This window comes from Rhamphochromis sp. 'chilingali' (assembly GCF_963969265.1).
Source record: "Rhamphochromis sp. 'chilingali' genome assembly, chromosome: 17".
NCBI lineage: Eukaryota > Metazoa > Chordata > Actinopteri > Cichliformes > Cichlidae > Rhamphochromis > Rhamphochromis sp. 'chilingali'.
Window position 1 is genome coordinate 4,358,975 of NC_137944.1, and position 27,785 is coordinate 4,386,759.

The window sequence follows — 27,785 nt, forward strand, 5'->3', positions numbered from 1 at the left end:
GACATACAAATAACATAATTCAAGTTTGATGAGTTTAACTGCAAAGCAGATAATGCTATTAGAAATTGAAATAAAGTAGAAAAACTTACTTTTTGGCATACAAATTACTTTTTTTCATGTTAAATTGTCTGTGTTTGACAAAATGTGCTGATTTTTCACATGTGATAGCAGAACTGAGTTGGGCATGCACAGGATGAGTCACATCATTTGAAACTTAGCCCTGATTGGAGAAACTGGAAGTAACTGACCCACGTTACAACTATCCCCGGTCTCCCCTACTGATCTTTGTAAATGTTTCGTGGTAACTCAGATGCTAAATGGCTGCTAATCTAATCTAACTACACACACACACACACACACACACACACACACACACAATATAAAATGTTGATGTAAAATGATGTAATCGACTGATTACGCATATCGGACAATATTAAAAGAATCCTGTGGAGTTTTCTTCATTCATTTACTTACCATAACATGCCGTTCAGTACAGATACATGTCCTCACCTGTAAGCAACAACCAGTGGCTCCACAGCACTACTAGTTGTGGGAGTCTTTAAAATTGTTATTCAAGTATTAGGAGACATAACAGCTGACAAATTATGAGTGTTATGGTGAAGAAACAGCAGATATGCAGTGTGCAGATAAGTGTCTGTACCATAGACCACATATAAAAGATGGATGCAGCCAACTGTGACATTTCTTCATCTTGTGGCCTGATATATAAACAGTGGACACACAGAACAACCTTTGCTTTCCCCGTGTTTTTCATCTAATATATATTATTCATATAAATTTATTTATAAAATACTGATGAAGTACGTACAGTTTAACAGACAACGAGCTGAAGTGCAAAATATGCTTAAAAAAGTAAAGAATGTTCACTGAAACCACTGTCTTTACCTTTCACGCTGTAGTTTTTAATATTTATTTTAATTTGTTCTTGCTTTTCTCCCATTGCTGGTGAACTGTTTCACCTCACTCGTCAACAACTCAGCATGTGAGCGACACACAGCGTCGTCCACGTCGAGCAGAGTGCAGCAGGGATTTCTGAGGATTGCACTGGTTGAAAACCTGTCTTCTGCAGGCAAATACATGCACAAACGAACATGACTGCCCTGCTGTGAATGAAGCGTGAGGCATTCCCAAGCCAGCTGAGGGACATCTTCTTTCTCCTGGTCTGGGATGCCTGAAACACTTCAACTGCCTCCCATCGATGTGGAGGAAACTTTGGGTTTAAGCAAAGTCATTTCATAATAACACCGTGTAGGAACAGTTAAAATATGAAACCATGGACTGAGACCATAATTGTATCATGTGCATTTTTAATTGCATCCCCTTTTAATTTTCTTTGCAAATGCATCAGTCTCCCCCTGCTGGTCACTAGGATTAATGCCACTTTAAAGCACATGTGCACTGGCTTTTAAATCCTGAAAGTTCTGTTTATCTTTCATATAGAGCTCAAACGGTATGAGTTTCCAATGCAGAACAAATCAAGAAAAGAAAAAGTCCCAATGAAGAGTTTTGAAAGTGTTAAGTATTTGTAGGTATTTTAGGCAAGTGTGAGCGTCAGTTTGTTACCAGTCCTGTAAATGATGACGTCAGCCTACGTCACTAAACTCGAACACGGAATTGTACAAAATCAAACCATCTGACCTGTACAGAGAAAAAAAAAAAAGAGAAAGAAAGTGGTGAGCAGATGATGGGAAAATGAACAAAGTCTTGAAAATGTTGCAACCCGATCTAAACAAAACTTGCTTTAATGTTTATTTCAGCGTTTAAAGACCCTCCGCCCCACTCCCCCCACAAGAAAATAAATAACTAAACAAACAAACAATAAAAACAAACACAAAAGAACGTAAATGTCAGACGGGGCCTGTGTGTTCATGAAGTTTAATTTTCAAATGAGTGATGGCAAAATGACACTATTTACAGGAGAGAATATGTATGATTTGTACAAAGAAATATACATGCAAACATAATAATAATAAAAAAAAAACAATTTATGAAACAAAAACGGGAAAACAAAAACACAACAAAGTGACAAAAACAGAAAAATCAACAAAAAAACCCCAAACTGAGGTAATCCAGTCCAGTCTTCTTGTTTTAAAATGGCCTGTGTGTACACCTTTTGAAGTAAATTAAAAAAGGTTAAGAGGGGGCTGATTTGATCATAACCCCTTACTGGACTTATCTGTGCTATTGTTACCATAGTAATCTTGTGTGGTTACTGGTTAGGTGTTTTTTTGTTGTTGTTGTTTTTTTTGTTTTGTTTTTTTTTAAATGGAAGAAATATTTTGGCAACATGTATCTGTACATAAAGTGAAAACAACACTTTGTAAGTAAAATCTTGCATTCAGCTCCCATCCAAGAGTACATTTCAGTCCTTTAATCTCCCACCTTTTTAATAAAGGTATAAAGAGAGTAAACTAAAAGTGTTCCTCTGACATTTACTCGTGTAAACAATCTTTTAACATGGTCATGGATGGCCTAACGCAAGTGAAACGTAATCACAATAAAACCATTTCTTTATTAAGTACTATAAAGCTAGAGCAACTTTGGTGTACCAATACTACAGAGGCATACAGTACAAAAAAAAGTGTTAAATTAGTTTTGATCAAAACGTGATGATTGTAGGTCGTGACCTCTGACGCGGCCTGGCCCCGGAGCGGTCGTTAACACTCGGCGATCGAATGAACACAAACTACCAGCAGTGCTTGCAGTACCAAGTACATGCTTTTCTCTAGATTTATTACAGATACAACAGATGTTTTCATAAATAGTTGCATAAAATGTTAAAGCCGCAACATTGCACATGATAATCAAACATAACATACAATGAGTGCATTTACAGTAAATTCATCTTCCGCCGCCTCCACATTCAGCGCTGCCACCGAGGGCTCCAACAGTCTCGAGTCCACTGCGAACGTGAGGGGGAAGAAGGCCGAAGTCTCTATACAAGGTAAGGCTTAAACATGTCATATCTGCGCAACACAGGAAAAGACAAAAGAAAAAAGAAAAAAAAAGACGAACGTCTATTGTTTCTTCTCGGGTTGGACAGTGCAGCATTTGTTACTCACGACACGGTCATCATGGTGTTCTCAGATTAGATTAGGGTACATTAATGTAAGCGCAGCCATCGAGAAGCTCTGATGTATAAATGTCTCAGCTGATGAGCTCTGTCGCGGTTTCCGCCTGTCTGCAGTGTCCAGAGTAGCACACGAATCTTCAACTTATGAGCGTTTTCTACAATGATGTGTTTGTTTTTTTCCTCCTTGGAATCAGAGACACTACTGTGCCTTTCTATACACTGTTTCTATAAGAAAGGGTTGCTTCTCAAAAGTATGCCAGTTACTGTTTAAGGGTAAAAGACAAAAACACACCGTCTGTTCCTGGAGGGCGATTTGCTCTCTGTGGCGAGCTCCGTTGGCATCGGTTTCTCCTGAAGGAGCTGCGCCCGTGTGGTGGCGTTGAGGCTCGATCGATTGGCTCTTCTGATCAGCTTCAACTCACGCAGAGGAAAATAACTTACTTCATAATAGTTTTTTTTAAAACTGTTTTTGTTCACTTAACTACAAAAAGACGAAACCAGCAAGCAGCAGTAGACGAGGGCATCCATTCATTTATGATTGGTGAGAACTCCGTTCTCTTGGGCTCTGATTGGCTGAAGACCTCAGCAGGTCTCAAATAAACAACCTAAAAGGATAACAGGATTTTATTTAGTGAAAAATCTGTGAAAGAGGATGAGATCAGCTTTCATTTTTTTCTCCTCCTTTTTACATCGAGACCATAAAGAGTCTCTTCAACCTCAGTGCTGGACCCCAAACTGAGCAGCGTCTCCTGCTGTGGTCGGAGCGCTGAGGCTGAGAGCTGCTCAAACCCGAGGCTGAAGGCGACCGTGAATGAAGCTCCTGACCCCTCCGATGGGCCGGGCATCGGTCTGATGTTTTCTCCTGTCAATGAAAGAAATGAGGCGGGAGGTGTCCAAGCAGCCCTCTGCCCGGCCGTCGCCTTGGCCAGCCTGCAGCCACGGCTCCTGGAGGCAGAGGCCGGCCGGGGGCCTTCTGCCCGGGTCGGTCTTCAGAAGCAGGCAGACGAAGTCCCGGGCCGCCTGGCTGACGCCCTGGAAGTAATCCCTGGGGAAGCTGAAGTCCAGCCTGCAGATGTTCAGGCAGGTCTCCTCTGCGCTCTCGTCAAGAAAGGGGGAGGCGCCGCTCAGCAGCACGTAGGTGACCACGCCCAGACTCCACAGGTCAGAGGTCAGCAACACGGGCTCTCCGAGGACCAGCTCTGGGGAGGCGAACTCAGGGCTGCCCAGCAGAGGGTGAACATAGTGGGCACTGTTGAGCTGCACGGCATCACCGAAGTCTGTGAGCTTGACTATTGGCTGGCCGCTGGCGGTGTGGGACACCAGCAGGTTCTCAGGCTGTAACGAGAGCAAAGATTAGCCTCATGGATTCTCATTCATTCATCATCATGGTTTGTACATGACCGCACTGCATCCACATGTCAGTCAACCTTTTTATGGCTTCAATGTTTGGAGGAAAATGAAAAAGTGAGGACTCACTTTTATGTCCAAGTGTGCTATTCTGCAGTTGTGTAAGTAGTGTAAAGCTTCTAAAACGTTCCTCAAGTAGCAGGCCACCTTCTCCTCAGTCAGATTCCCCCAGCTCACGATGTAGTCCAGCAGACGGCCTTGGTCGGCCCTGAAACCCAAAGCAAAACATCAGGTCGGAGGTATGACGTGACAGAGCTGTGTGTGTGTATGTAGGGTTTAACTCCGCCTTTGCTGTTTACTCACATCTCCAGGACTAACGCGTAGCTGCTGGGAGTTTCGTAGGTGTCAATCAGGGTGACTATGTGCGGGTGCTGGAGTCTCTGGAGCAGATTGAGCTCCTGGGTCACTCTGTCTCTCCTCATCAGCTTCTTGTTGACGTGTTTCACAGCCACCGCGCGTTTGGTGCCCCGGTGGTCGCAGCGCTTGACGACAGAGAAACGACCCCTGACGAGAAGACGACACAGTCGGTCCGTTTACTTTATCGTTTTTTGTTGCCGTAGCTTTTATATTCTGAATTCTCACAGCGTGTCTGTTACCTTCCCAGTTCAACCACCTCAGTGTAGTGAGACTCAAAGTTATCCTTCCAGCTCACTCGGACCCCGTCAGTGGACACGGCTGAGACACATGAAAGCAGGAGGTGGTTCAATAAAATCTGCAGTGACACTCATCGCATACGTTTCACGTCTGTCTCTACGCTCACCCAACACTCTGAGGCTAGCTGATGATGTCACACTGCCCAGCTCGTTGGTGGCAACACACGTGTAAACGCCATCGTCCTCAGAGGCTACGCCGATTATCCGCAGAGTCGCTTCACCCGTATCACTGAAACAAACACACACTCCTTTATTCATCTATTCCATCATAACAGGGTGAGTGTAGCTGAGTGGGGCGGCAGGTTCACTCTCGAGTTAGTGTGTTCAACAAAGCTGATGCGAGGAGTAAAACCTGCTCGGCTATTTACCTGTAGGCGATGCTGAAGTGTCCGTTGTTAGTGAGGTTGCTCTGGTTGGGCCCTTTCCAGCTGACTGTAGCCCGGGGTCGCCCACAAACCTTACACCTTAGGGTGACGCTCTCTCCGTTGTCACATGTCACATCACTCAGAGGTACAAGGAACTCTGGGGGAACTGAAAGGAAAGAAGAGATTTGTTGTTGTCATTGTTTGACAGACAGGCTCCAAATCTGTGTAATGCCACATTGAGCCAATGAGAATGCAGGTTATGGAAAATCTGCAGGGAGCAAGTGAGCATCACATGTCCCGCCTCCAGCAGCACCCTCTACCCCACACCTAGCCTAAAGCCAACTGATATTTGCAGTGCAGTGAGAATGCGTCTGATACAGACAAGCTCCTGCAGTGTGCTGCAGTGACAAAGAGAAACCTGGAACGATGTTGAGGGATCGGGTCTGGAGCTCAAACTCACCATCATAGATGTAGTTTGGGTTTAGAAGCTGGAAAGAAAGATAAACAAATGTCAACAGTCTGTAACTTCGAGGCATCGCTGTAGAGTTTTGAAGTGAAGTGAAACTCACCTTTACAGAAACTTTATTGGCCAGGCCATCTCTGGACTTCCTGTAACCATTTTCCAGCTTTGTCTCCTTCTTTGCCTCCTTCTCCTTTTTCTCAGACTTCTTGCGAATACGCAGGGATGTGTGCCAGGATGAAGACTTCCTGCTAGGAGAACGAAAATGACGGCAGTGAGCTCAGTGTCTTGATAAAAACGGCAGATGAGAATCTCAAGTGCACATATTATGAATTTGAAAATAATCCCCCCCCAATCATCGTGCTCTTACTTGATGGATCCCTCGGGACAGTCGGGGACAATGGTCGACGTGTGTCCCAGCACAAATCCGGGGATCCAGCCCTCGGCGGCGGGGCCCTGCTCGGTGGATGCTCTGAACACCAGAAACATGTTTTGCTGGTTGCTGGCCAAGATCTGGACCACCTCGCCCTGAATGACGCTGATCTCATCCTCCTTCACAGCTGTGTAGTCCTGGGTCACCAACATGGTGGATACGCTACTGCTGCTGCTACTTTCACTCTGCACCACAGGGATGGAAAACGGTAAGGGCAAACTCAGATGGACATGCAGCGATTATGCATTAAACACGGTAACTTTTTCAAATCTAAACATGTGGGGTGACATCTCTAGCGAGTGCCACTTTTGATGAGATAAAGAGAAAAAGAAGTGGAGGCTTTGTAAAAAGAAATTCGAGCGGAAGAAAGACAAAACAGGGAGTTATTAATTTCTTCTCGGAAAAGGCTAACTGGATGAAGAAAGGCAGGAATAAGATGAAGTTTTCCATTTCACTCGTCTTTGCTCTGCAGCTCGACGCAAAGACGAGAGGAGAAACGTTAGGCTGAATGAAAGGATCTCTGAGTACGTTTGCAGGTGAACCGCAAACGTCAGAAGTTAGTTGCAGGAAAAGTACATTTAAGTAACACACCATGAAGACGGCCCAGAAGAAGTCAAGTGTTAGTATAAGCTTTGTTAGAGTTAAGAATCTAGAGACAGCCTTAAAAGATAATCAGTGAAGAGGTGAGCGAGGTCCGCTAGAAAGATTTTGAGCCTGAAAACATGTTGACAGTTGAAGCCTTGTCTAGAGATTGTCCTCAGAAACCGTCTAAAGCTACAGAGGATGACGCTGAAGAGCAGTGGAGGTTGTCAGAGATGCGTAGTAAGGGACAGATTAGTAGCGCTGGCAGCAGGACAGGAGACAACAAGGCAGACAGGACAGACCGACCCCCCCTCTGCCGCTGGGTTAGTCGGATCAGCACTGGGCAGCAGGTAGTGGTCTTACCCCGTTACTCTGGGTGGACTGGATGGACTGCTCGCTGGCCGATGAGCACGTACTCATGCGGTCGGCCTCCTTGCTGTGCGTGGAGTGTCTGTGGGTTTGGCTCTGATTTGAGCTTTGTCGCACCGGAGTCTCTCCCGCTTCACCCGGAAAGGTAAATGAGCCAGGCCGGCTGGCTGGAGAGCCCGGCATTGAGCTCCAGAATCCAGATCCAGACTTTTGGTTTTGGCCTGGGCTGGGAGGGGGAGGGGGGAGAGTGTCCTTGCCAAAGGCGGGAGTGGCCATGGGGGAGGCCATGGGAGACACGGCTCCTGGCCGTGGTTTAGAAGTGGGTGTGGAGGGCAGAGGCCCAACGGTAGCACGTGGGATGGGGGTATAAGCTTGGTCCTCTGTGGTGTGGATAGGGCGCTTGCCCTGCGGGCTGCCCCCCACAGGGAGTAGAGGAGGAGGGACAGGACGAGGGGACAAACCTGGATCACAAGCGAGTAAAACTCAGACTTCAGTCACATCTTTCATTGGGTCAAACAAGTCAAATTTCACAAGGACAGACAGATGTTTCATACCTGACATCTTATTGGAGCCATCCGGGTCGGCCCCGGGGTGGTGACGTAGGGGTTGGGGCAGGCGGGAGGGTTGCGGGATCCTGGACGGCCGACGAGAGCCACCCTGGGGTCCCGAAGGGATGGAGCTACTCTGGGAGCTTCCACCTCCACCTCCGGGGGCTGCACTAGAACCGCTGTTGCCCCCACCTGGAGCTCCGATGCTGGGCGCACTGCTTGCCCCTACATGGTTCCTCTGATACTCTATTGGTGAGGTCAGAGCTGTGATAAGATGCAAGAGACAAGGGTGGCCATGTACACAGCAGTTCTTTTACATCACCTATAAGTCCTCTGTGTGTGTGTCTGTGTGCGTCTGTGTGTGTGTAGCAGCCTACCATTGAGGAAGTTGCGTTGGCTCTCGAGTATTTGGCTGATCTGAAGGGTCCAGACCTCGCGCACCCCTGGATGGGAGGAGTGAAGCACGAAGGACTCCACGGCGCCGTTGGCTGACCGAGAAGTGAGAATGAACTTGCAGGGATCACCTTCCACATTCTCCTCTAAACCCAAACAGCTTATCTGGTGTAAAAAAAGAAAACAGGGAAAACACATCAAACAGAGTCAGCGGCACAGAAATATTGAGATTTAATCATGTCAACCTTTCCTAAATTTGTATTTTTTTATTTCCCATGGGCTCAATTTCCTTACTTTCCTCTGTTATACGCAAAGGCTTAAAGGTTCACTACAGGCAGAAGGAAATGTTTGAGAAATAAAATCAAATGTCATTAAAAGCAGCCCTGAATGAAGGGTTAACGCCAACTGAGCACAGGGCTTTTAAATTAATGTAACTACATGCTCCATCAAGAATGGTATACAGTATTTTGTCCCAACATCTCGACCCCTCCCTCTCTCACACATGTGAAAAGTGCTCTTGCAGAGTACAGCGAAGTTCAGGATGCGTTTTGAGGCTTAACCAGCACTGTTATTGAAAGCGCGGACACGCCGTCCTCTCACCTCACGCTCACCTGCCTTACAGATTTAAACTACTCATAAGAGATGTTTAACAAAGGCAGCTTGGGACTGCACTACTATTGTGTGTCAAGAGTCCATTGCTAAAATCAGTGCAATGCAGCAACTTAAAAAGAGCAGCGTCTGAGCTTTTGTTACATGAACTTGATGAGGAGCCAGACAGACTGACAGACTAAGCTCTGCTTCAGGTAAATGTCTTTTGCTTTTGAAGCTGAGCCAAACGAAGCCTGCGGCCTATTTTTATAGAAAACATGGTTTATTCTTCTGAGAAAGATATTCTTCTGACTTTAAAACTGCTCACTAAAACAAGATTACACAACTAGGAATAATTAAATCAAGTTAACCTGCAAACAACAAGGAGAAATGTTCGTCATTGTTAGCATATTAACAGACATTCTTCAAGTGGGGAAAGTAACAAGTGTACATCCTCCCTCCTTAAATCATTACCTTGATGCTGTTCTTATAGAGGAAGCCTGGCAGAGAGAACCCTTTCTTTTTGTCCAGGGGCTCACTGAAGATGACAAGCTGCTCAAACAGGAAAACCCTCCTCTCCTTCATCCGGCCAAGCAGACCGCCGTCGGGGTCGGACACCATGAATGTGTCCTGCAGCAAAAGGCGGCCCTGAGCCACAATCTTCCCCTGGAGGCAAAGAGAGAGAAATGTTAACGCACGCTTTAAGGAAGATGTTGTATTGCTTGACCGATCACTGAGAAAAATGGCTTCTTACATCAAACCCTTGAAGCCGGCCGACATTCATCATATCGTTACACCTTTTTGGAACAATGCACATGACCTCCACTGCTTTCTGGAAGAGTCAGAAATAAACAAGACTGGTATAATCGCTCAAACTGTTTTGCATAATTTCTTTTTCAAATTTATGTTTTGTGTTTTCTTTTTGGGGTTTTTTATTTGGATCTCACTTCCAAATCCGGAGACTCGAGCCCAGCCTTTTTAGAGTGCTTCAGGAAATCCTAAAATGCACAAACAAACACAAGTAAAATAATAGCTTTGTACATTACGTGTAACAGCGAGGGGCATTTGGATACAGTGCAAAATATAAAGGGTATGTAAGCAGCAGCTGGGGCTCTGGCGCCCTCTACTGCATAGAAACAGCCTAACCTTGAGCAGCAGCTGGTACTTCATGATCCTCTGGACTGGCTTGATGAGCAGGTCTGTGATCTGCAGTCTGTGTCCCAGCCGCTGCTTCAGGTCCTACAAAATCAAATGTGTCTCTTTAACAGCTGCATAATGAGTTACACTTGAACCTAAAGCTGCCAAAATACCAGAGTCTAACCTCAAAGTAGGTGTCAATATACTCGGACACGATGTGCTCTGACTTGGGCTTGTTCTGACAGTACACTACGTACATGTTTAGTCTCCGTTCCTGGATAGATAAAGCACACACACAATTACACTTTGATCAGATGTGTGGAAGCAATTACAAAGAAGGCAGGAGCTGGAAATTCCCTGCAGACCAACCTGTTTGAGAAAGAGTGGTCCCAGTCTGTCAGGGTCCTCCAAACACTTCTCCAACTCCCTGAGGAAGAAACTGAGCGACACAGAAACAGAAGTTACTGAAGCGCCGATTCTGGACAGGGAAAACTCTACAGTCTCCACACGTCTGTGTGTGTGTGCATTCCCCTACATACTCTTTGTGCCAGTCGTAGATCTGATGGATGTTGCCAAACACAATTTTGTCTTTTCCCTTCATATCATCAGGGACACCCTCCTCCTTCATTCTGCTTATGTAGCCCTTGTGATGGAAACACACGAAGGATTCACAACAGGAAGTCGCCAAAGCTCGCAGAACTCATTTTAAGATCCATCACATAGAAAATGTTTCACTAAACTTACCTCCACCACCAGGCCGAGGTCTCTGACGTAATCTCTCTCCGTCTCCACCAACTCCAGCAGAATGAAACTAGAGCAAGAGAGGAGAACCACAGATGGCAGACTTAAAATGAGAGCTATAAAAGCAGCGTTAGAGCTCCCTAAACATTAGTCTACTGTTGCGTGAGATCGCAGTAGACTTACTGTCTTTTTTTGAGGACGCTGGCCCTGCGTTCGTCCATTTCTTCAATGGGGGAGGAAGAGGAGAGGAGGGAGTTGTCAGAGGGGTTGAAAGAGGGAGAGCTGCTGTCTCCTTGTTCTACAGACAGAGAGCTGGGTCTGTCCTCCAGAGCCTGCACAACAAAAGCAGTTTGTTCACAAGAAGAAATCCTTCTTTCCTTTATATAAAGTCTCTTAATCCTAATGACTCTGAAATGGACACAACTAAGCTTAATAAACAGAAAATGCAGAAAAATATATTTAATTTAGCTGATATGAAGCTAACAAAGAATTAATGCGATTGAATCAAGCAGAAACTTCTGGAGCTGGAAAACAAAGGAAAAGTCTAATGCCAAAACCTGCAGTTCCTCTGATGGCCACTTGAGGCAGACTCATTTTCATCATACTTACTTGATTGCTAGATGGTTTCTAAAGCTACTTTCGCTCTTCGTAAACACTGGACTGTTGTTTTTAAACTCACCTAATTAGATTTTGTTCTTTAAAGTTTAGGGCATGTGGACACTTTCAGTGACAGCTATGCTAACGTGGGCTATAGCTATAGCTGCTAGCTATCTGTCCTCACCACTTTTACTCAGAGTCACTCAACTGGACCTCAAAACCATGTTTCCTTTCTTTTGTTTTCTTAATGTTGGTGTATTTTTGAACATTTTAATCAAATTTTGGACAAACAATGCAACCTTTGTTCAAGAAGTTTATACTTCAGCTTTACTGAGTGAAACTCAGCAACTTGCCAATTTAAGCTTGCTAGCATTATCTTAGTATTAGCTTAGCACTCCACCCTCTCGTCTTAATATGTTCACTCCAGGCTCCGAAAATTCACATGATGGCAGTCAAAATAAGGATTTGGCAATAGCATGGTTGCTACGTCCATCTTTTATATACAGTCTGTGGTATCTTCTGATAAACTGGGCCTGGTTGGTGTGAGTATTTGATATTTCCTACCATCTTGCTTTTGACTAGCTCCTCGATGGCGCTCACCAGCTCAGCGGCACTGGGCGTTTCTGAACTGGACGGGCGGACCGACAGACGAGAAGAGGTCTAGGCAAAAAGCAGAGAGATGAGAGGAAGGAAAACCAACAAGCGTGAGAAAAGCCATGCAAGTCGACAGTCTAAATTTTGAAGTAATAACTCTCTTTAGGGAAAAAAGGAACCACTAAACTTTTCAGAACTGAATCAAGCCTCATCACACTTTAGGAGTAATTTCCATCCTTTCTGAAACAGAAATAAGTCTGTTTCTAACGTAATCCTAAAGTAAGTTGTAAGAGCTTACAGTTAAAAGCCATGCTGGAGTTTTCATTGAGAATAACTTGAAGACAAGATTCAATTATCTTTTGGTGGTGGCATTTAAGTGGATTTTAGTTGTTGATGTGAACAATGACTTAGTGAAAATGTTTGTTATATGTTGCAATCTGAAGAGATTCATCCACGATATGCTCCCATCAGTGAAACCCCCAGGACAGGGGGCGGGGTTTTTATAACTCTAGGTTAAAGAAAGTCAAAACGTATATGAACTTCATAAAGCGGCCAATGAAAAGGTAAAAAAAACAAAACATGAGGCTGAAAGTAGGGTGACTGAAATGAAGATAAGAGAAGAAAAATAGAAGTCTTTGAAATAGTGATGGGCAGAAGGTCAAAAAAATGGTGATGTGTGAGTGAAAGATGTTTGTGTTGCTTTCTCAGATGGTGATGAGCGGCCTTTGGAATAAAAAAAAGAATGCTAACAGAGCTAGAATGAAAGAGGTAATATGTAAGTATGCATATATAGATATATATATATATATATATAGTTCAGGAGACTCTCACCCTTGCTGTGCTGTGCTTCAAGACATTCCCCAATTAGGTTTTCTGGGTGATGCTGTGTGCCCTTCTGGCCTCGCCAGCATTTAGAGATGCCAATTACTCGCATGGTTAATGAGGTTAACGCACAGAGGGTAAAAGGAGATGAGGACGAGCAGGCGGGGGACGGAGTGGGTGGTGAGGAGTTGGGGGAGAGGAAGAAGGGGTGCTTATGAATTTTCACCTCATTGTGGCCTCTTCGTTAGATTATCCAGCGGGGCTGCTGGGGGATCTTACCGCTTTATTTTCAGATTTAGATCCACTAATTTTATGGTCAATCCCAGCCTATAACTGACAAACATGCAGAAAAAAGCTGGAGTCTTGCGCTATGCTTACAGACTAACGAAAACAGAGTTAGGAGCTACATGCATCCTCTCCTTATGTACATTTTGCTTTAAAGCCCTTACTCATCCGCCAGACACCTCTCTGCTCCAGAGGTGTGATCAAAGAAACGAGGCAGAAGTCAAAACATGTAAAGCTTAAAAAACATAGACGAAGAAGAAGAAAAAGGGGGAAATCTTAAGTAGAGAAATCCAGGAATGTTTAAGAGTTTGCAAAAAATACAAAAGTTAGGCAGAGGGACAGAGAAATGTGGATTTCAAAAAAAGGAAAAAGAAAAAAGCTTCTATCTTCATGTTTCAGGTTTTAGAAAATACAATTTTGAGTTGAAGAGTAAGGGGGAAAACGATAGAGAACTGAAGAAGTGACCGAGGGAAGAGACAGAAGGGGAAGAGCGGGACACTTCAGATGGAGAGGTATGGAAACTGAGACAAAGCAAAGACAGGACATAAATCAAGGTAATGCTACAGCATGGAAAACAGCAAACAATACAACCAGGAAACAAAACAAAAAAAGAGAAACAGAAATTAGTGTCAGAGGAGTCTCCACTTGAGTCGAGGAGGAAACGTGGGCTGCGTGAGACTTTGCATTGCTTTCTGTTTTAGAAGAGAGGGGAGAATATGATGCAACACGCCAAGATAAAATGCTATGCACAACTGAAACTAAGGGTCACTTAAACCGTGTCAGGAAATGGTCCTATTTGGGAAAAAGTGGGAGAAACTTAAATGAGTGAAAGTGTTTTCCAGAAACCAATGACTGCAGATGTTACACCACCTCTTACACCAACCCCCGGCCTCGGCAAGCGACCAAATGTGGGTTTGATTCGGTTGCAGATTTAAAATGAATACTTACTAGATCACAAATAAATGTATTTAAAAAACCTTTAGGACACACTTCTATTGAAAGAAAACACTGCAGGCAGCTAGAGATGACTTCAGATATGCATCTCATCATTTTGAGCAAAACAAGCCAATTTTGAATGGGGTAGATTTTTGTGGATAGTAAATTTAACACTTTCTAACACTTATAAATACTGAAGACAAAATCTGTGTGACTCCGTTTGTCTACCAGAAGTTCAGAACACAAAGCACGCTGGCAATTTCCAGATCAACACAATCCTAAAAAGCAAGCCTCACAACACGATTCTTCATGCCCTTTCTTGACCTACAATCTTAAAGAATGATGTGAGCTGATTACATCTGGTCCCCGGTCCCCCGCTGTAACGCCCCAACTCTCCTCACCTTGTCATCCTGTGAGTCTGGCTGCAGCAAGCTATGCTGCTGGATGGCCATAGGTGGAGGCAGAGGTACTGAGTCTGCACCCTCCTCGCCCTCCTCCTCTCCGCAGCTCTGCATTCCCGAAGAACTGGACTTGGACAGCGTACCGCTCGATAGGCCCTCGTTACGAACCCTCTGCAAAACACGAGGACGACAAAGCACCATTTAACTCTCTTGTAACAGGTTTGAGGAGTGTCAAGCGTTCTGCATCCACCCACCTCCTCCAAAGTTTCATCCTGAGGCGTAGCAGCACTGTCGTCCGAGTCTTTCTGAGAGCCTATCGTCATCTCTCCGCTCTTCCTCACCTCACGGCTCTTCTTGTGCTTGTGGGCCAGCTTCTTCACGTGGCCATCTGCCTTACCGCTGCTTAGCCGTCGCACCGGGCTGGTCAGCCACTTCCGTAGCGTGTTACCTAAGAAACCAAAACACACGCACAAAGCACAGGTTAAAGTTAATTCACCGGAACTGCAGCGAACAGTTAAAAACTCTGGATTTTATCTACAACTACAGTTGACAGCTTCATCACTTTGTTCCTCAGTTTGAAATTTAAAATACTTTGTACTTTTTTTTTTAAACAGATTTTTTTCAAAGCCTTTCAAATAAAGGTTGGCGATCTCACCTGGTCGTTTAGGCCCCGGGGAGGTGTGGGAGCCGATGCCGTGACCGGGCTGCAGCGTAGCAGAGGAACCTGGCATGATGGAGTCATTGCTGCACACTGACAGTGTGTCTGTGAAATACAGAGCTGTAAGTGAAAACAAGCCCTGTGATGCCAATTCCAGAAATGAGACCAAAAACAACAGCTGTACTCAAAAAAGACAAGAAACAATACAGTCATCTGTAAAGTTAAAGCATATTTTTTAAATATTATTAATTTTTGTAGATGGCAAATCAGAATGTGAAGGCCGAGAAAATTCATTTTAGTGGAAGAACATCATCTGATTTTGAATATGATGCCAGCAATATGTTCCAAAAACATCTGGACACTGAGGAGACCAAATGTTGCAGCTTTCTAAGTGAAATGCTTAGAAAAGGCCAGGATTTCAGCTGCTAACCAGCCTGCGTCCCAGACCCTTTACTGCAGAGCCAATGTGTGTAATATGTGCAGTGCATGGTTAATAAGACAGTTCTTCTCTGAAATCATCATCATAATCATCAGCACAAGCTAGATAGCAGCATCTGTTCCCAAAACAGTATATAGTTATTCAGCATTAACGGTGCCTTCAGAAATATGAGTGTTTCCATGGCAACATGGATGCAAGCTTGGATTTTCTACACTTCATCATATCAGTGACTTTTTGCCAGTGAAGCAAATTAGGTTACATTTTTGTACCTTTGTGATTGAAGATGCCTTCCATCTCCATGGAGGACCTGGAATGGGCGATGCAGAGCATAGAGCAGGGCACCAGGCCCTCCTGGGCAGGAGAGCGGTCTGTGGTCCTGACCAGGCACCAGTCTGGTTTGTCGTGACAGCGCTCCAGGACCTCCACAGTCTGACCCCGCCGCACCGTCAGCTCGTTGCTGTTGCTGGCCATAAAGTCGTGTATGACCACAGTCAGCTCACAGCCGCCGGAGAGCTGTGGAAGACGAGACCATCACTGAGACCTTTGCTCCAGATGACATTTGTTTTTAAAGCTCATAATTGCAGAAGGTCTGGGCATCATTTCTGAGCTCTGTGTGTGTGTTCTCACCTTGTCGCTGTCCAGTGTGTTCTGAGAGGTGCGTGATGCCAGAGAGATGGTGTCTGGTTGGCTGCTGCCTTCACCCTGACTGTCCAGGTCCTCTCCATCCCTAGCAGGAGCACACACGATCAATAAAAGGTTTCTTCCCTTCTTGTATAAAAACAGTGAGATAAACTTCCTGTTCATAGATTAATCCCCATTTAGAGCTGTGTTTACCTTCGTCCCTTGTGGTGCTTGGTGGTGGCTGTTTTGGGAATATGAATGGGTTCTTTAAGTGCTCCTCTCAGGTGAATGGTGCGCTCTTGGATCACCTCTCTGATGTGTTTGATCCAGTCTTGCTTGTTCTCAATGCTGGATGCCTGTTATCGGCAGTCAATCATTGTCAAGAAGGCAAAGCTTGTCAAAAAATCCTCAATTTGAATTCTTGATTCACACATATCTGATCTCTTAATACGTTACAAAGCCTTTATTTCACATATACATTTTACTCAGGTTCTCTCTGCCTGTAAATGCCTAACACAGTGGCTTCCCTGCATTTATTTTGTACAGCCACTGCAACAGCTCTCAGAGATGAAGAACCACTTCCTCAACACCACCCACCATCTGAATAATCTGAGTTAAAGTGGATGTTACTTAATGTATTAGTCATACAAACATGAACAGTGAACAGTCAGTGTTTAGGTTTACTTTACTACCCTCATTTGGGAATCACCGTTATTGATTATTTTGTACCTTTCAGGTCTGAAGATGTGATATTGCTAAGGTTACAGCGGCTTGATGCTAAAGCTCAAATATGCTGCTTTAACCCATTACACTAAGCTAACTTTAAGACTTTTGAAAAATGGTTGAGGGCTGTGTTGTGGGATTGTTTGTACTCACCATGGCTCCATGTTTGGATCCCTGACTTAGCTTTGAATTTAAAATATAAAAAAGGGAATTTCACTGGTTTGCTTTTAGAAGGTGTACAGGACATTTTACAAGCTGACAGAATGATTTGAAATGATAGAAGTGCACAACACTGACATTTTGGTTTGACAGTATAATGAAGGCCAATAAAATGCCTAGTGAATAGTAATGGATAGTGTGTGTGTGTGTGTGTGTGTGTGTGTGTGTGTGTGTGTGTGTGTGTGTGTGTGTGTGTGTGGTTAGTAACAAGACACACCTAATTTACAATACACATAACACATGACTGCTTCTCAGTGGTTAGTCTGGGAGTCGGTGTGTATTTATGTTGAAATGCTCAGTACTGAACGTGCTAGGACTCTGGCTTCATGCTGGTCCAACAGCTGACAAGTTTTAATCCATCTGTGACACTACTCAGCAGGAAGAAGTCTTACATGGGTGATACGATATTTAGAAAAATTAATTAAAAACTTCAACAGTGGCTGTAAATCATTATTAAAATATATATTTTGTGGTAGAGAAGGATAGCTAAGTCGCTGCTTTGATAAAGCAGCAGCGAGTCAGGCTGGGCGATTGTGGGCGTTCAGGGGCTGAATCAGCATCACCAGCGTTGGTGGAAGCATGTCGGCCCACATAGAGAATTAGAGATACAAACATCCACAGAAAACACAGCCCCAGATATACACATGTGTGCCGTGTTTTGTTAACAGATGGAACAAAAGCAGAAATCTAACCAGGCTGGAAGACGAGAAGGAAGGAGGAGACAGAAGAGTGACTACAGAAAGCTTCTCAGCCACCCTGAAGCTGCTCATGCATTTAAACGGGACAGAAGAGAGGACAGTAGAGATAAGAAGAAGAATAGAAAAGGTCTGAATGTGGAGAGGAAACTGGGTTAGACCAATATTTATGCTTTCAGCACACTCACATGGAAGATTCACGTATTTTCAATGCTAGTATTTGGACTTTATTGAGACCAAATTACTCATCAGATTTGCTTCAGGAAGCTATATTGGTCCAACCCAAGAGGAGGAGTCTGCGAAGCAAGGAGGAGGAGGAGGAGGAGTGTTTTACCTTGAGTACAATCTTGTTGTCAGAGGTCGGGGTGCGTCCCACCCATAGAGCAAACTTACAGGGGTCTCCTTCAACGTGTTCAGTCACCCCTAACTCTGATGTCTGCAAGGAAGAGTAATATGAGAAAACGTCAACTTTACTTTGCGACTGTCAAATGATTTAAATTTTTGTAACTGTGTAAAGTTCTGAGGTTTCCATAATCACAAAAATGCTCCTGACTTCATCATCGTGTACTTACAAAGAGTTTGCTCTTATAGATGTATTTGCTCCGGCCATTTGAGTCTTTGACCTCCTTGCTGAAAACAAGAGACATCTCAAAGAGGAAGAGGTGGCGCTCTCGTCCCTTTCGGATCAGAGTCTTTGGATCCCAGACCTGGAATGAATCCTGGAGAATGAGCTCACCCTGCGACTCGATGTTTTCATCAAAACCTAGAGAAAAAGGCCAGAGGATGACTTGATGAAAAATCATTAAAGAATAAACACACAGAGGTTTGCTGTGAAATTATAGCTAATAGTACAAATACGTGATCAATGTCTGACCTTCCAGCATTGAGAGGTGCATGGCATCGTTGGCTTTCTTGGGAACACTGAGCATCACCTCCAGGCCGTCCTTGATCTCTCCTTTACCTTCTTCGCAGCACGTCAACAACTCCTAAACAGGACGCGGGCACAGAAACCATGACAACAGGAACCATGGAGATGCTCAATACAAGCATCTTGTTGTTTTTTTCGCTGTGGCGGCTTACCTTCAGCAGGAGCTGATACTTGGTGATTCTCTGCACTGGCTTGATCAGATAGGATGAGATGGAGTTGGCCAGTCGGTGCCTCTGTTGAATTTCCTGCCATTAACAGAGGAGAACAGTGAGGTGACTGTACGTGACTGACATTCAGTCTCATCTCAGTGATCAAAGGTGGTACTCACATCAAAGTAGTTGCCAGCATGCTCCAGTATGAGCTGGGTGGAGTCCGGCTTGTTCTTACAGTAGTTCACATACATCTGGAACTTATCAGCCTTGACCAAGAAAGAAACAGATGACAATGAAAAATTAATACCCATCAGATCTCAGCTTATGAACCATTTTTCTTACTTCCAGAAATATTAAAGGGACCATTGATGCTCATTTTCAGCTCCATTTTTTAAATTTGTGGACACTGCTGGGAATATGTCTGCAGAGCCACTGTTCAAAATAACCTTAATTTATGTTTCTCTTTCTGAAACAAGCCTTTTGCTTTTTGCTTTAAGCCAGCCTTCTTTTGATTGGCTACTCCTTGTAAACAAAAGGTTAGAAGAGCAGGTGGGTGGGGCTTCTGTGCTAACAGCCAGAGCTATGTTCCTGACATGACATCATACTGAGCCAGGAGTAGAAAAAAGCTCATATGCATTACTTAGAAATCTAAATGCACACGTACACAGTACAAAATACATTTCTCTGTAAGACACAATAATACATACCCATGTGACGAAGCAATGCCCAACATCCTCTGGTAGCTGCTCATATTTCTCCAACTCTTTGAGGAAGATGCTGATTGAAAGAAAAAAGAAAGAGAGACAGAACCATGAGATACCAGAAGAAAAGATTAGAGCTTTCTCTAAAAATGAAAAATAGTGGAAGGAGGACACGTTTCTTACTTATGGTGGAATTCATAAAGGTCTTGCATGTTTCCAAAGATGATGTGCTCCTTGTTGAGGATCCCTGGAGGAATCTCCTCCACTCCACTGGTCATCTCCCACAGGTAGGTCTGCAATGGAGGAAAGAGGAGATCATAACTATAAGAATAATAATGGGTTTAGTTTTCATAGTAGGATTCTGAAAGATTTTTAAATTTAGTTGAAAAGTTGTTGCACAACTCTGCACTAAGCAGGTTAACAGTGGTGGGTTGACAAGTTGAACTTACATCCATGCACTCCCGCAGGTCTCGCACGTAGGCTTTCTCTGTCTGAATCAGCTCTGCCATGATGAACCTGAACACACACAAAACACACAGCGACACAAATTAGCAATTTTCATATCATCCTTGTTCACGCGGTGATAAATCAGCAGCTCCCTTTCAGCCTGTCGACTTCAACCATTTACATTAATGAACGATGACTTATGGGCCATAAGACGTGGTCATAAAGCAAGCCATGAATGACGGAAATCATGCTTGTGATTTGTGCCGCTCATATAAAAATGATGCAGGCGCTTTTTCCTGGACTGTGTCCGTCCACTCATTTGTTCTGAGCCACAGCTCGATGGTTCAGTCTGCAGTTTTTGTGCTGGCACAGCAGAGAGGAGGCCGGACGGAGGAGCGTAAATCAAGCAGGTTCATTATGTATATACATTTACAATGAGCTCCTCTTCCAGCTATTGACCAGGTTCAGTGCTGACACTGCTGTGGACAGGGACACTGGCAGGTAACCTGCTCATAGTCTGTTAACTCTGAGTGCTTTGCAGTAATAAAACATTTTTCAACAAGTGGGAAAAAATGTTGCTGACGTACAACAAAGACGGTTCACACGAGGAGCTTTTAACTACTAGCTAAACAATTCTTCAGGTATAACCTGGAGCACTTGCCAATTTGCTAAATAAGAATTATTCTTCATCTATTAATTTTTCTGTTTTTCTGATATTATAAAGCAGGAGGTGGTAACATACTCCTTTCTGCGTGCAGATTTGCGTTTCTCCTCATTCAGCTCATGGGCGGCAGCATCCCTCAGCTTGACCTCTGACCCTGGAGCCGTGGCTGGGATGATGTCCAACTGGAGATCCTTGCTCTGACACGGAGAGAAGCAAAGTGAAAGTTTAGGTTTCGGGGTACAGAGCGAGCAGCTGCCTAGCAAAAAACCTGAGCACTCACCGCCTTGTTGGAGTCGGAGGAGATGCCCAGAGCTTTCTCAAGACTGCAGCGGTACTTGTCCATGCGCAGCGAAAAGTCTCGATAGCGCTTGTCCACAGCTGTCACCCATTTTTTGATCTCCCCTGCATGACTGTGGCCTTTCTCGCAGAAACCATCGGCCAGCTGGATCAGCAGCTTAACGCGCTCCTTAGTTTGCTAAGGAGAGAAACAGAGCCAATGTGGTCCTGACGCACATGCATGCAAAGATCAACACAAGGTTTCTGTGCGCACGTTCGCGAGCCCAACCTTGGCTGTGATGTGGAATTCCTCATGTTCCTTCAGCAGCTCCTGCGTGTGATGGATACTCGAGCCTGTGGATGTGTGTGTGGACAGGTAAAACTCCCCGGTGTCGTGAATCCACTCCAGAGCCTTAAAAACACACAGAGGATGTTTGTCATAAGTAGAGTGTGTAGATGTGTCGCTGTAAAATTGCAGCGTGCGCTTTGCGTACCTGTTTGGCGCTCCGTTCAAACACCACGTACTGCTGGCATTGATCCAGCCTGCGTTTCTTCATCGTCCAGAAGTGGAGAACGCGGTTCTCTCTTTGCAGTAGCTCATTAAGGATGTCTACACGCAAAACAGGGAGAAAGAGATTTAAGCCAAAAGGTAAGAACCTTCCTGCAGCCACAGTGCAAAGTGTAAGAACCATTTTGCTCAAACTCCCCTCGCTATGATTTGGCTCAGTGTTCGTCACCACAGCTCTGCTGCAGGGTCAGGTTTTCCCAGCACCACCGGCGGTGTTCCAAACATGTTTGTAAGTAATCTTTACTTACACTGTGCTCCTACTTCAAACGTTAGGAGCCAGTGGTTTTGATCATTTATCGGTTATCGGAGTCTTTCAGTGTTTGACTCCATCATGTTTGAGTTCCTATATTTTCTTAGATGTTTTTTCATTTGAATACTTTTTAATATTTTTTTTCAATTCGGTTTAGTTTCAGTTCGTTTCTAGAGTGAATTAAACTGTTTCTGTTTGTTTACTGTTCTTAATCCTGAACTTTTCTTAATTCTAATATGAAGGAACAAACACAGACTGAACCAGCAGCCATGTAACAGATTATTTTCTGCCACTGACAGAATTATTTTTTTTTAAACAATGGTGGAAAAATCTGAAGGAGGTCCGTCTTCAGACAGATGACTGACTGCACGAGTGAATTATTCACAGTTACTATAACATTAAATAATTCACATGTAACAATATCAACAAAGGTGCAGGCAGCACCGTCGATCGATCTCTTTCAGAACCGAACATTAAACATAAACTGTAGAATCTTCCCACCACGGTGCCATCCTATTACAGCGTCACATCTACAGGAGCTGCGCAGCACTGTTTTTGTCAGCAGAGAGCTCGTGACGATTATGCGCTCGGCGACATCGCTCTGTGACTTGTTGCAACAGTGCCATCCTACTACAACATCACAGTGGTGTTCTTGTATTTAGTTGCTTTTATTTAGTACTTTTACCCCTAAAGTGAATCTAGTACAGCTGCTCAACTGTGAACTGGCTCCAGTGATCTCAGTGCTCAGTGTAGAAGCAGAGGTAAGGTTCAGCCTCTGGAATCAAATCAAATAAGTACAACGTCTCTGCAGCAACCTCCCACGATGCATCAACGGCTCAAACGAGCACACAGTTTAAATCTCTGTTAGTTCAAATTTGTCTGTTTATGGTGTTTTAGTGCCTCCACTTCAACTGCAGGGGAAACATTCATTTTCTTTTAGTGTCAATGCGAGAAGTGAGCGCACAGTTGGTGTGCATCTCATGTCTTACGCAGCGCTATTAAATATGTGTCAATGTGAATTCAAATGAAAGGTAAAACAAACTTTTGCTGGACTTTATCAAAACGAGGGCTAACGAGGCCGTTGATTAGAAAGTCTGCATGATGTTAAACGTGTCTTCTTATACTCACTTTTGACCTGCTGTTCTGGTGCTTTGACGTGGCTCAGCATCCCGGGCATGTTAACACTGTTCCTGTGCATGTACTTGAGGAAGACATCCGCATTTCTCCTTGCCAGCGTGCACGCCTAATTAAAACGTAAAACACGCACAGTAAGATCAGAAGTGTGAGTTAAAGCTTTGCTCCGCTCTGATTCTGACTCATACTCTGTGTGTGTGGGAGTGTGTGTGTTACTTTTAGGAAGGCCTCCTTCTGCTCCAGGTGCTTGCTGATCATGGGGGTGACGTGGTCTGTTTCACAGTTGGGTCCCAGTTTGTCAGCTCCTCCACACCAGTCCTCCTCTCTCTTGTACTCTTGCTCCAAGCTCTCCAACACGCTGCACACCTGTTGAGAGAAACGTGCAGTCAGTTGTGTTTGTGTGGACTGTCGAGGAGACGGTAAAGCTAACTCTTCTCTCATACCTGTTCAGAGGTCTTGTAGAAGGCGACAGAGGCATTGACAAGCTTGAGTCGGTCCTCCATCTTCAGCATGAGCTGTTGCCAGTGTGAAGCCACGCTCTCGGCACAGTCTCTGATCAGGTCCATGTCGTAGTGGTTGGCCTGAAGCAGAGCCTCCGCTTTCTGCTGAACCTGCAGGGCACTCTGGTGTGTTTTCTGCAGAAAGGGGAAAGATCAGGATTACAGTTAGTCAAAGAAGAGGAGAAATCTAGCTTCAAACGGGCTGATGGGATAACACAAACTCTGTTACCTCAATAGCATGCTGAAATTGTTCGTGTTCCCTCTGCAGCTGCTCAGCTTCCTGCAGGGAGCTGGCTGTTATCAGACCAGCGTTTAGCATCGACTCGCCATTACGAATCCAACCCAGAACCTGTAAGAGAGACAGAGAGAGCTTTTTCCTCACAGAACTTGCAGATTTCTTGGTATTCTGGCGTTTGAACCTGTTTAACCTGCAGATGGTGCCTTGCTGCAGGTATGTGACCAGGCATTTTACCTGCTTGACTTCTGCCTGCAGGTGTCTCAGCTGGACACACTGCTCCAGGTGTCTGCGGTGCTGCTCAGCTGCTAAATCGAGCTCTTGCTGCTTTTCATGAAGAAACTCCAGCAAGTCCTGAACCCGCGTGGCCATGTCCACATCCCGATCGCACAGCAGCTCCACACCTGGATGGAAGACGCGTAACCGTATAAGACTTGGTGTGGAGGAGCAAGTCAAATAACTTTCCCGACAGTCTTAATTATCAGTCACGTGTGCATCAATTCAAACTCATGTTTAATACACGTGGCATGGCGCAACCATTCCTTGTGCCGTTTTACAGAGCACCTATTAGCATGTGAGATCACAGGTGAGTTATTATGGTTAGTGAGTGGGTGCCTCTCATCACAAACGCTGACTGAATCTGACCCGCGACACCTACACAGCATCAATATTAAAACTAAGGTAGCCAACACAGAAATCTGTGCAGCAGCAGCCAACATGAGCTACATCCTGACTACACCCTCAGATGGAAGATGACAGAGGTCTGAGGGAGGCCACCGGGCGACAGTCAAACACCTCCACAGGTTTACTTTACAGCACTTAAGGGCAGATGAAGAACTGGTAATAAGAAAATGTCTAAAAAAAATAATGGAGTCTGAGGAGCGGACTCACCGGAGGCCTGGACTTCGTTGACATACTGCAGCAGCTCCTGGCCCTGGTGGATCACATCGAAGGTGAGGTTGTTCATGGTCAAGGCCTTGTCAGCGTGGTGCTGGAGCCTCTGCTCGGCCAGCGTCAGGTCCTCCGTGTCAAAGTCATTCATCTGACCTGTCAGCTCCTCGTTCCACGACTCCAGGTCAGAGATGATCTGAGGAGGGAAGAGATTGAATTTAAAGGAAGCGTAGTATAGAGTAGCTTTAGTGAGTCACGAGTCTGTGAGATTGCTGCACTAAGGCACAATGCTGCGTGGGTAGATGTTTTTCATACAAATTACACGCATTATTCTTCCAATATCATTAATTCTAAATGAAAAATACTTTTGCATTTAAACGTGTGAACAGCACATTTTCACTTATACATTATACAGAAGCACAGGTTGTTCGATTCTGTGTCCACACGCAACCGTCTTTGTACTTGAAGCACCCGTGACCTCATTTTCAGAGCTATCGAGGGATTATTGTTGCTTAGCTACAAAAAACGGTTTCTAGTGCTTCTGCATTCCTTCTTTGTGGACATCAGGTCTCTACAGTTTGCTTAAGACTGTTTAAACATTCTTATAATGGCAGATAACTGGGCTGTCACTGAGAACAGTTCAATTCTCCTCCACCCGTCTTGACAGTGTTTGATGTCCTAATTTCCTCCCCTTTCTTTGAATGTTTACCTCTTGAAAGCCTACTAGGAGTAAGCACTGACGCTCTTTTATGAACGGAGCAGTTTGTGTCACATTTCAGACCTTGCTTCTCAAATAAAATGACTGGGTTTGCATCAGCAGTTAGCAAAGGTAGTCTAACCTTGGAAAAAATACACAAACTATTCTAACGATCATTAGAATAGTCAATAATTTGTAATTTAGGGTACAGGGGAGGTATTCAAATGTCTGATGAGAGAGAAGTGACACTGATCAGTTGTAGCTGAACCATTTACAGCTAAAAGTGCAGTGAGTGAGGCTGAACTGAGAGTTTCTTTCGTATAAACAGCTTCCTGTGGAAACAAATCCACCTATGAGGACTCACATCAATGGCATCCCTCTCAAAGATGCGGAGCTGCAGGAAGAGCTCCAGTTTGATCTTCCTCTCCTGGAAGAGCTCCTCCATCTGTGCCTGGGCTTCATCCAGCTGCTGGAGGACGCTCTCGATGTGGTTGATGGAGCTGTTGTGGGGCGTCTTGTTGCTGGAGATGGCGGAGTCCCTGCAACACAAATGCACAAACGGCTATTAAACCATGTGATGAAGTGCTGACCATAAAAACAAGGGACGCAGAGCAGCTTTAAAGGGACACCGCAGCACAACAGGGAGAGCCATTGTGCCGATATACTGTCTTATATCAGGATTTGGTTCAGCCAAATCACAAGCAGCTGCCCCTTTATGTTTTCCTTCTTCTGATTGGCTGTCCCTCTTAAACAGGAGGGTTGAATGACTCCCGAGTGAGACTTCTGTGCCAGTTATGTTTGTAAGGGGACAATATTTGGGATGTCTGCTCACTTACACCACACAGAGCAGAAGAAACTGAGACGCTGTATTTGAGGAATTACATATTCAATGCACATATTAAAACTGTGGGCATGTTTAATAGGAGCACCCAGCATCGTGACAGACTCCCTCTGTCCTTCATTTTTGTGACAATATATTGAGTGTTTGAAATCCTGCAGCCTGTCAGCAATCTTAAATGGATTTCATTACTTAATGAGAAAGATTTCTAGTCCATAACACAGCACTGGAGCCAAAATAGCAACATATATTTTACTGTTTCACCACAAAGGAAAACTGAAGTCGTGCATTTAAGCCATCGAGCTGGGATCTTCATAAAGTAAGACAAAACATTAAACCTGCACAGAAGTGTTAATGCGAATATTAAATTGAATAAACAAATCAGACGACCCTCTGTGAGCAAGCACTTGGCAACAGTGGAAAGGAAAAACTCCCGTTTAACAGGAAGAAAAATCCGGCAGAACCAAAACCACAATCAGAGCCGTGACTGGTTGAGAGTGGGGGGAGGGAGACGGGACAAAAGAGAGATTAGAGGTGTCTGAACACATTGAGAGTGAAACTGGATCATGGGAAGCCCCCAGCAGCCTAGAACTATTACAGTGTAACTTGGGGGGGTTAGTGTCACCTGAAAAGCACAGACAGCATCTGTGTCCCGATCCCAAACTGGGAGCTGGTTCCACAAAATTACAGAAGCTCCTCATCTCTTTTTAAAGAGAAGGACTATTGCATATTTTCAGGGATTTTAGAGCTAGAAAAAATAATAATGAATACGTATTTATTACAAGAGGTGAATGAATGAATTAATAAATACAAATTAGTGGCAACTGTGGACCCAGTCCCAGCCTTTCACAGCTCTCACTCTCAACCAGATGCCAATCGTTCAAATTTATAAAGAATTAAAACGGCCTAAATCGCTCCGAAGCGCACATGTCGCGTGGGCAACGGGGTCTGCAAAGATGCATATATTTTTGTTTGAGAAGAGAGAGAGAAAATGAAGCAGCTCATACACATTCTGACTCATCAGTCTCACAGATACACGTATGGTGCACAAACATGCAAACAACAGTTTTGGGGAGGCTAAATATGAGCAAGCAAAGAATCGGAGGTCAGGTGTGTTCTGATTGGCCGATCGCATTGGTTAATCTGTGCAGCGGGTGCACTCCTAGTCCTGCGCACACTCGTTAGCAGAAGGTGTGTGGAGTTACAGTTGCCTCCTGGGGAGAGTGTCACACCATTGGACACGCATTTTTAAAAGCAGTGTTATGTAAGACTTCACCGTGGAGCCAATACACCGTGGAGAGTGAGCAAAGAGAGAAAGAAAGAGGAAAAAACTGGGGGGGGGGGGGGGGGGGGGGGGGACTGGAACGTCCTCTGCATAAAAATAAAGCTGGATAATGAGGGTCAACTGAATCCTCTTCTCCAACACCTCCTCCTTGCCTCTCAGCTTTGTCGCTTTTCACGCACTGCCATTAACGTCTTCAAAATGACACATATTGAATATTTTGCGCTTTCGCCACAAATTTGAATTCCAAACTCATCCCCGGTTAAATTAACCTGCCAAAACTACAACTGAGAGAGACACGGGAAGAGTACTATTACATAAGGAGACATGAGTTTTTTCTTCCCTCCTTGTCTTGACACGTTTTAATATCCCTGCATATACGTGGGCAGAACATGTGCACCATTATCTGTTACTAGTAGCTGAACGGATTTTAAGGATCGGTTGGATTGCATTACTTTTGCA

The 27,785-nt window shown here is 44.5% G+C and overlaps 1 protein-coding gene across 9 annotated transcripts in view; it reads right to left on the reverse strand.

Moving 5' to 3' along the window:
• Positions 1–1,879: 1,879 nt before the first annotated feature.
• LOC308384923 (triple functional domain protein) overlaps positions 1,880–27,785 on the reverse strand; it is a 79,198-nt gene continuing 53,292 nt past the window's right edge. Inside the window, exons 16-63 of one of the 9 annotated variants that reach the window (XM_080863581.1) lie at positions 25,568–25,742; positions 24,507–24,702; positions 23,853–24,019; positions 23,610–23,729; positions 23,324–23,515; positions 23,097–23,246; positions 22,875–22,989; positions 21,423–21,538; positions 21,218–21,340; positions 20,933–21,127; positions 20,731–20,849; positions 19,991–20,057; positions 19,725–19,834; positions 19,548–19,617; positions 19,017–19,106; positions 18,841–18,933; positions 18,635–18,746; positions 18,333–18,523; positions 18,095–18,196; positions 17,000–17,029; positions 16,337–16,479; positions 16,130–16,229; positions 15,772–16,015; positions 15,061–15,183; positions 14,660–14,853; positions 14,406–14,576; positions 11,932–12,027; positions 10,954–11,102; positions 10,774–10,840; positions 10,569–10,672; positions 10,399–10,468; positions 10,214–10,303; positions 10,039–10,131; positions 9,840–9,890; positions 9,647–9,724; positions 9,367–9,558; positions 8,289–8,469; positions 7,918–8,175; positions 7,358–7,824; positions 6,350–6,597; positions 6,089–6,227; positions 5,980–6,007; positions 5,523–5,685; positions 5,262–5,383; positions 5,098–5,176; positions 4,805–5,005; positions 4,571–4,709; positions 1,880–4,429 (exon numbers count right to left, since the gene is read on the reverse strand). In XM_080863581.1, the coding sequence (XP_080719707.1) occupies positions 3,878–4,429; positions 4,571–4,709; positions 4,805–5,005; positions 5,098–5,176; positions 5,262–5,383; positions 5,523–5,685; positions 5,980–6,007; positions 6,089–6,227; positions 6,350–6,597; positions 7,358–7,824; positions 7,918–8,175; positions 8,289–8,469; positions 9,367–9,558; positions 9,647–9,724; positions 9,840–9,890; positions 10,039–10,131; positions 10,214–10,303; positions 10,399–10,468; positions 10,569–10,672; positions 10,774–10,840; positions 10,954–11,102; positions 11,932–12,027; positions 14,406–14,576; positions 14,660–14,853; positions 15,061–15,183; positions 15,772–16,015; positions 16,130–16,229; positions 16,337–16,479; positions 17,000–17,029; positions 18,095–18,196; positions 18,333–18,523; positions 18,635–18,746; positions 18,841–18,933; positions 19,017–19,106; positions 19,548–19,617; positions 19,725–19,834; positions 19,991–20,057; positions 20,731–20,849; positions 20,933–21,127; positions 21,218–21,340; positions 21,423–21,538; positions 22,875–22,989; positions 23,097–23,246; positions 23,324–23,515; positions 23,610–23,729; positions 23,853–24,019; positions 24,507–24,702; positions 25,568–25,742 (7,075 nt within the window). In that variant the 3' untranslated portion in view covers positions 1,880–3,877. Of the gene's footprint in view, positions 4,430–4,570; positions 4,710–4,804; positions 5,006–5,097; positions 5,177–5,261; positions 5,384–5,522; positions 5,686–5,979; positions 6,231–6,349; positions 6,598–7,357; positions 7,825–7,917; positions 8,176–8,288; positions 8,470–9,366; positions 9,559–9,646; positions 9,725–9,839; positions 9,891–10,038; positions 10,132–10,213; positions 10,304–10,398; positions 10,469–10,568; positions 10,673–10,773; positions 10,841–10,953; positions 11,103–11,931; positions 12,028–14,405; positions 14,577–14,659; positions 14,854–15,060; positions 15,184–15,771; positions 16,016–16,129; positions 16,230–16,336; positions 16,480–16,999; positions 17,030–18,094; positions 18,197–18,332; positions 18,524–18,634; positions 18,747–18,840; positions 18,934–19,016; positions 19,107–19,547; positions 19,618–19,724; positions 19,835–19,990; positions 20,058–20,730; positions 20,850–20,932; positions 21,128–21,217; positions 21,341–21,422; positions 21,539–22,874; positions 22,990–23,096; positions 23,247–23,323; positions 23,516–23,609; positions 23,730–23,852; positions 24,020–24,506; positions 24,703–25,567; positions 25,743–27,785 lie in introns of all 9 variants that reach the window. The other 8 variants (XM_080863583.1, XM_080863584.1, XM_080863586.1 and 5 more) reach the window with 8 other exon arrangements.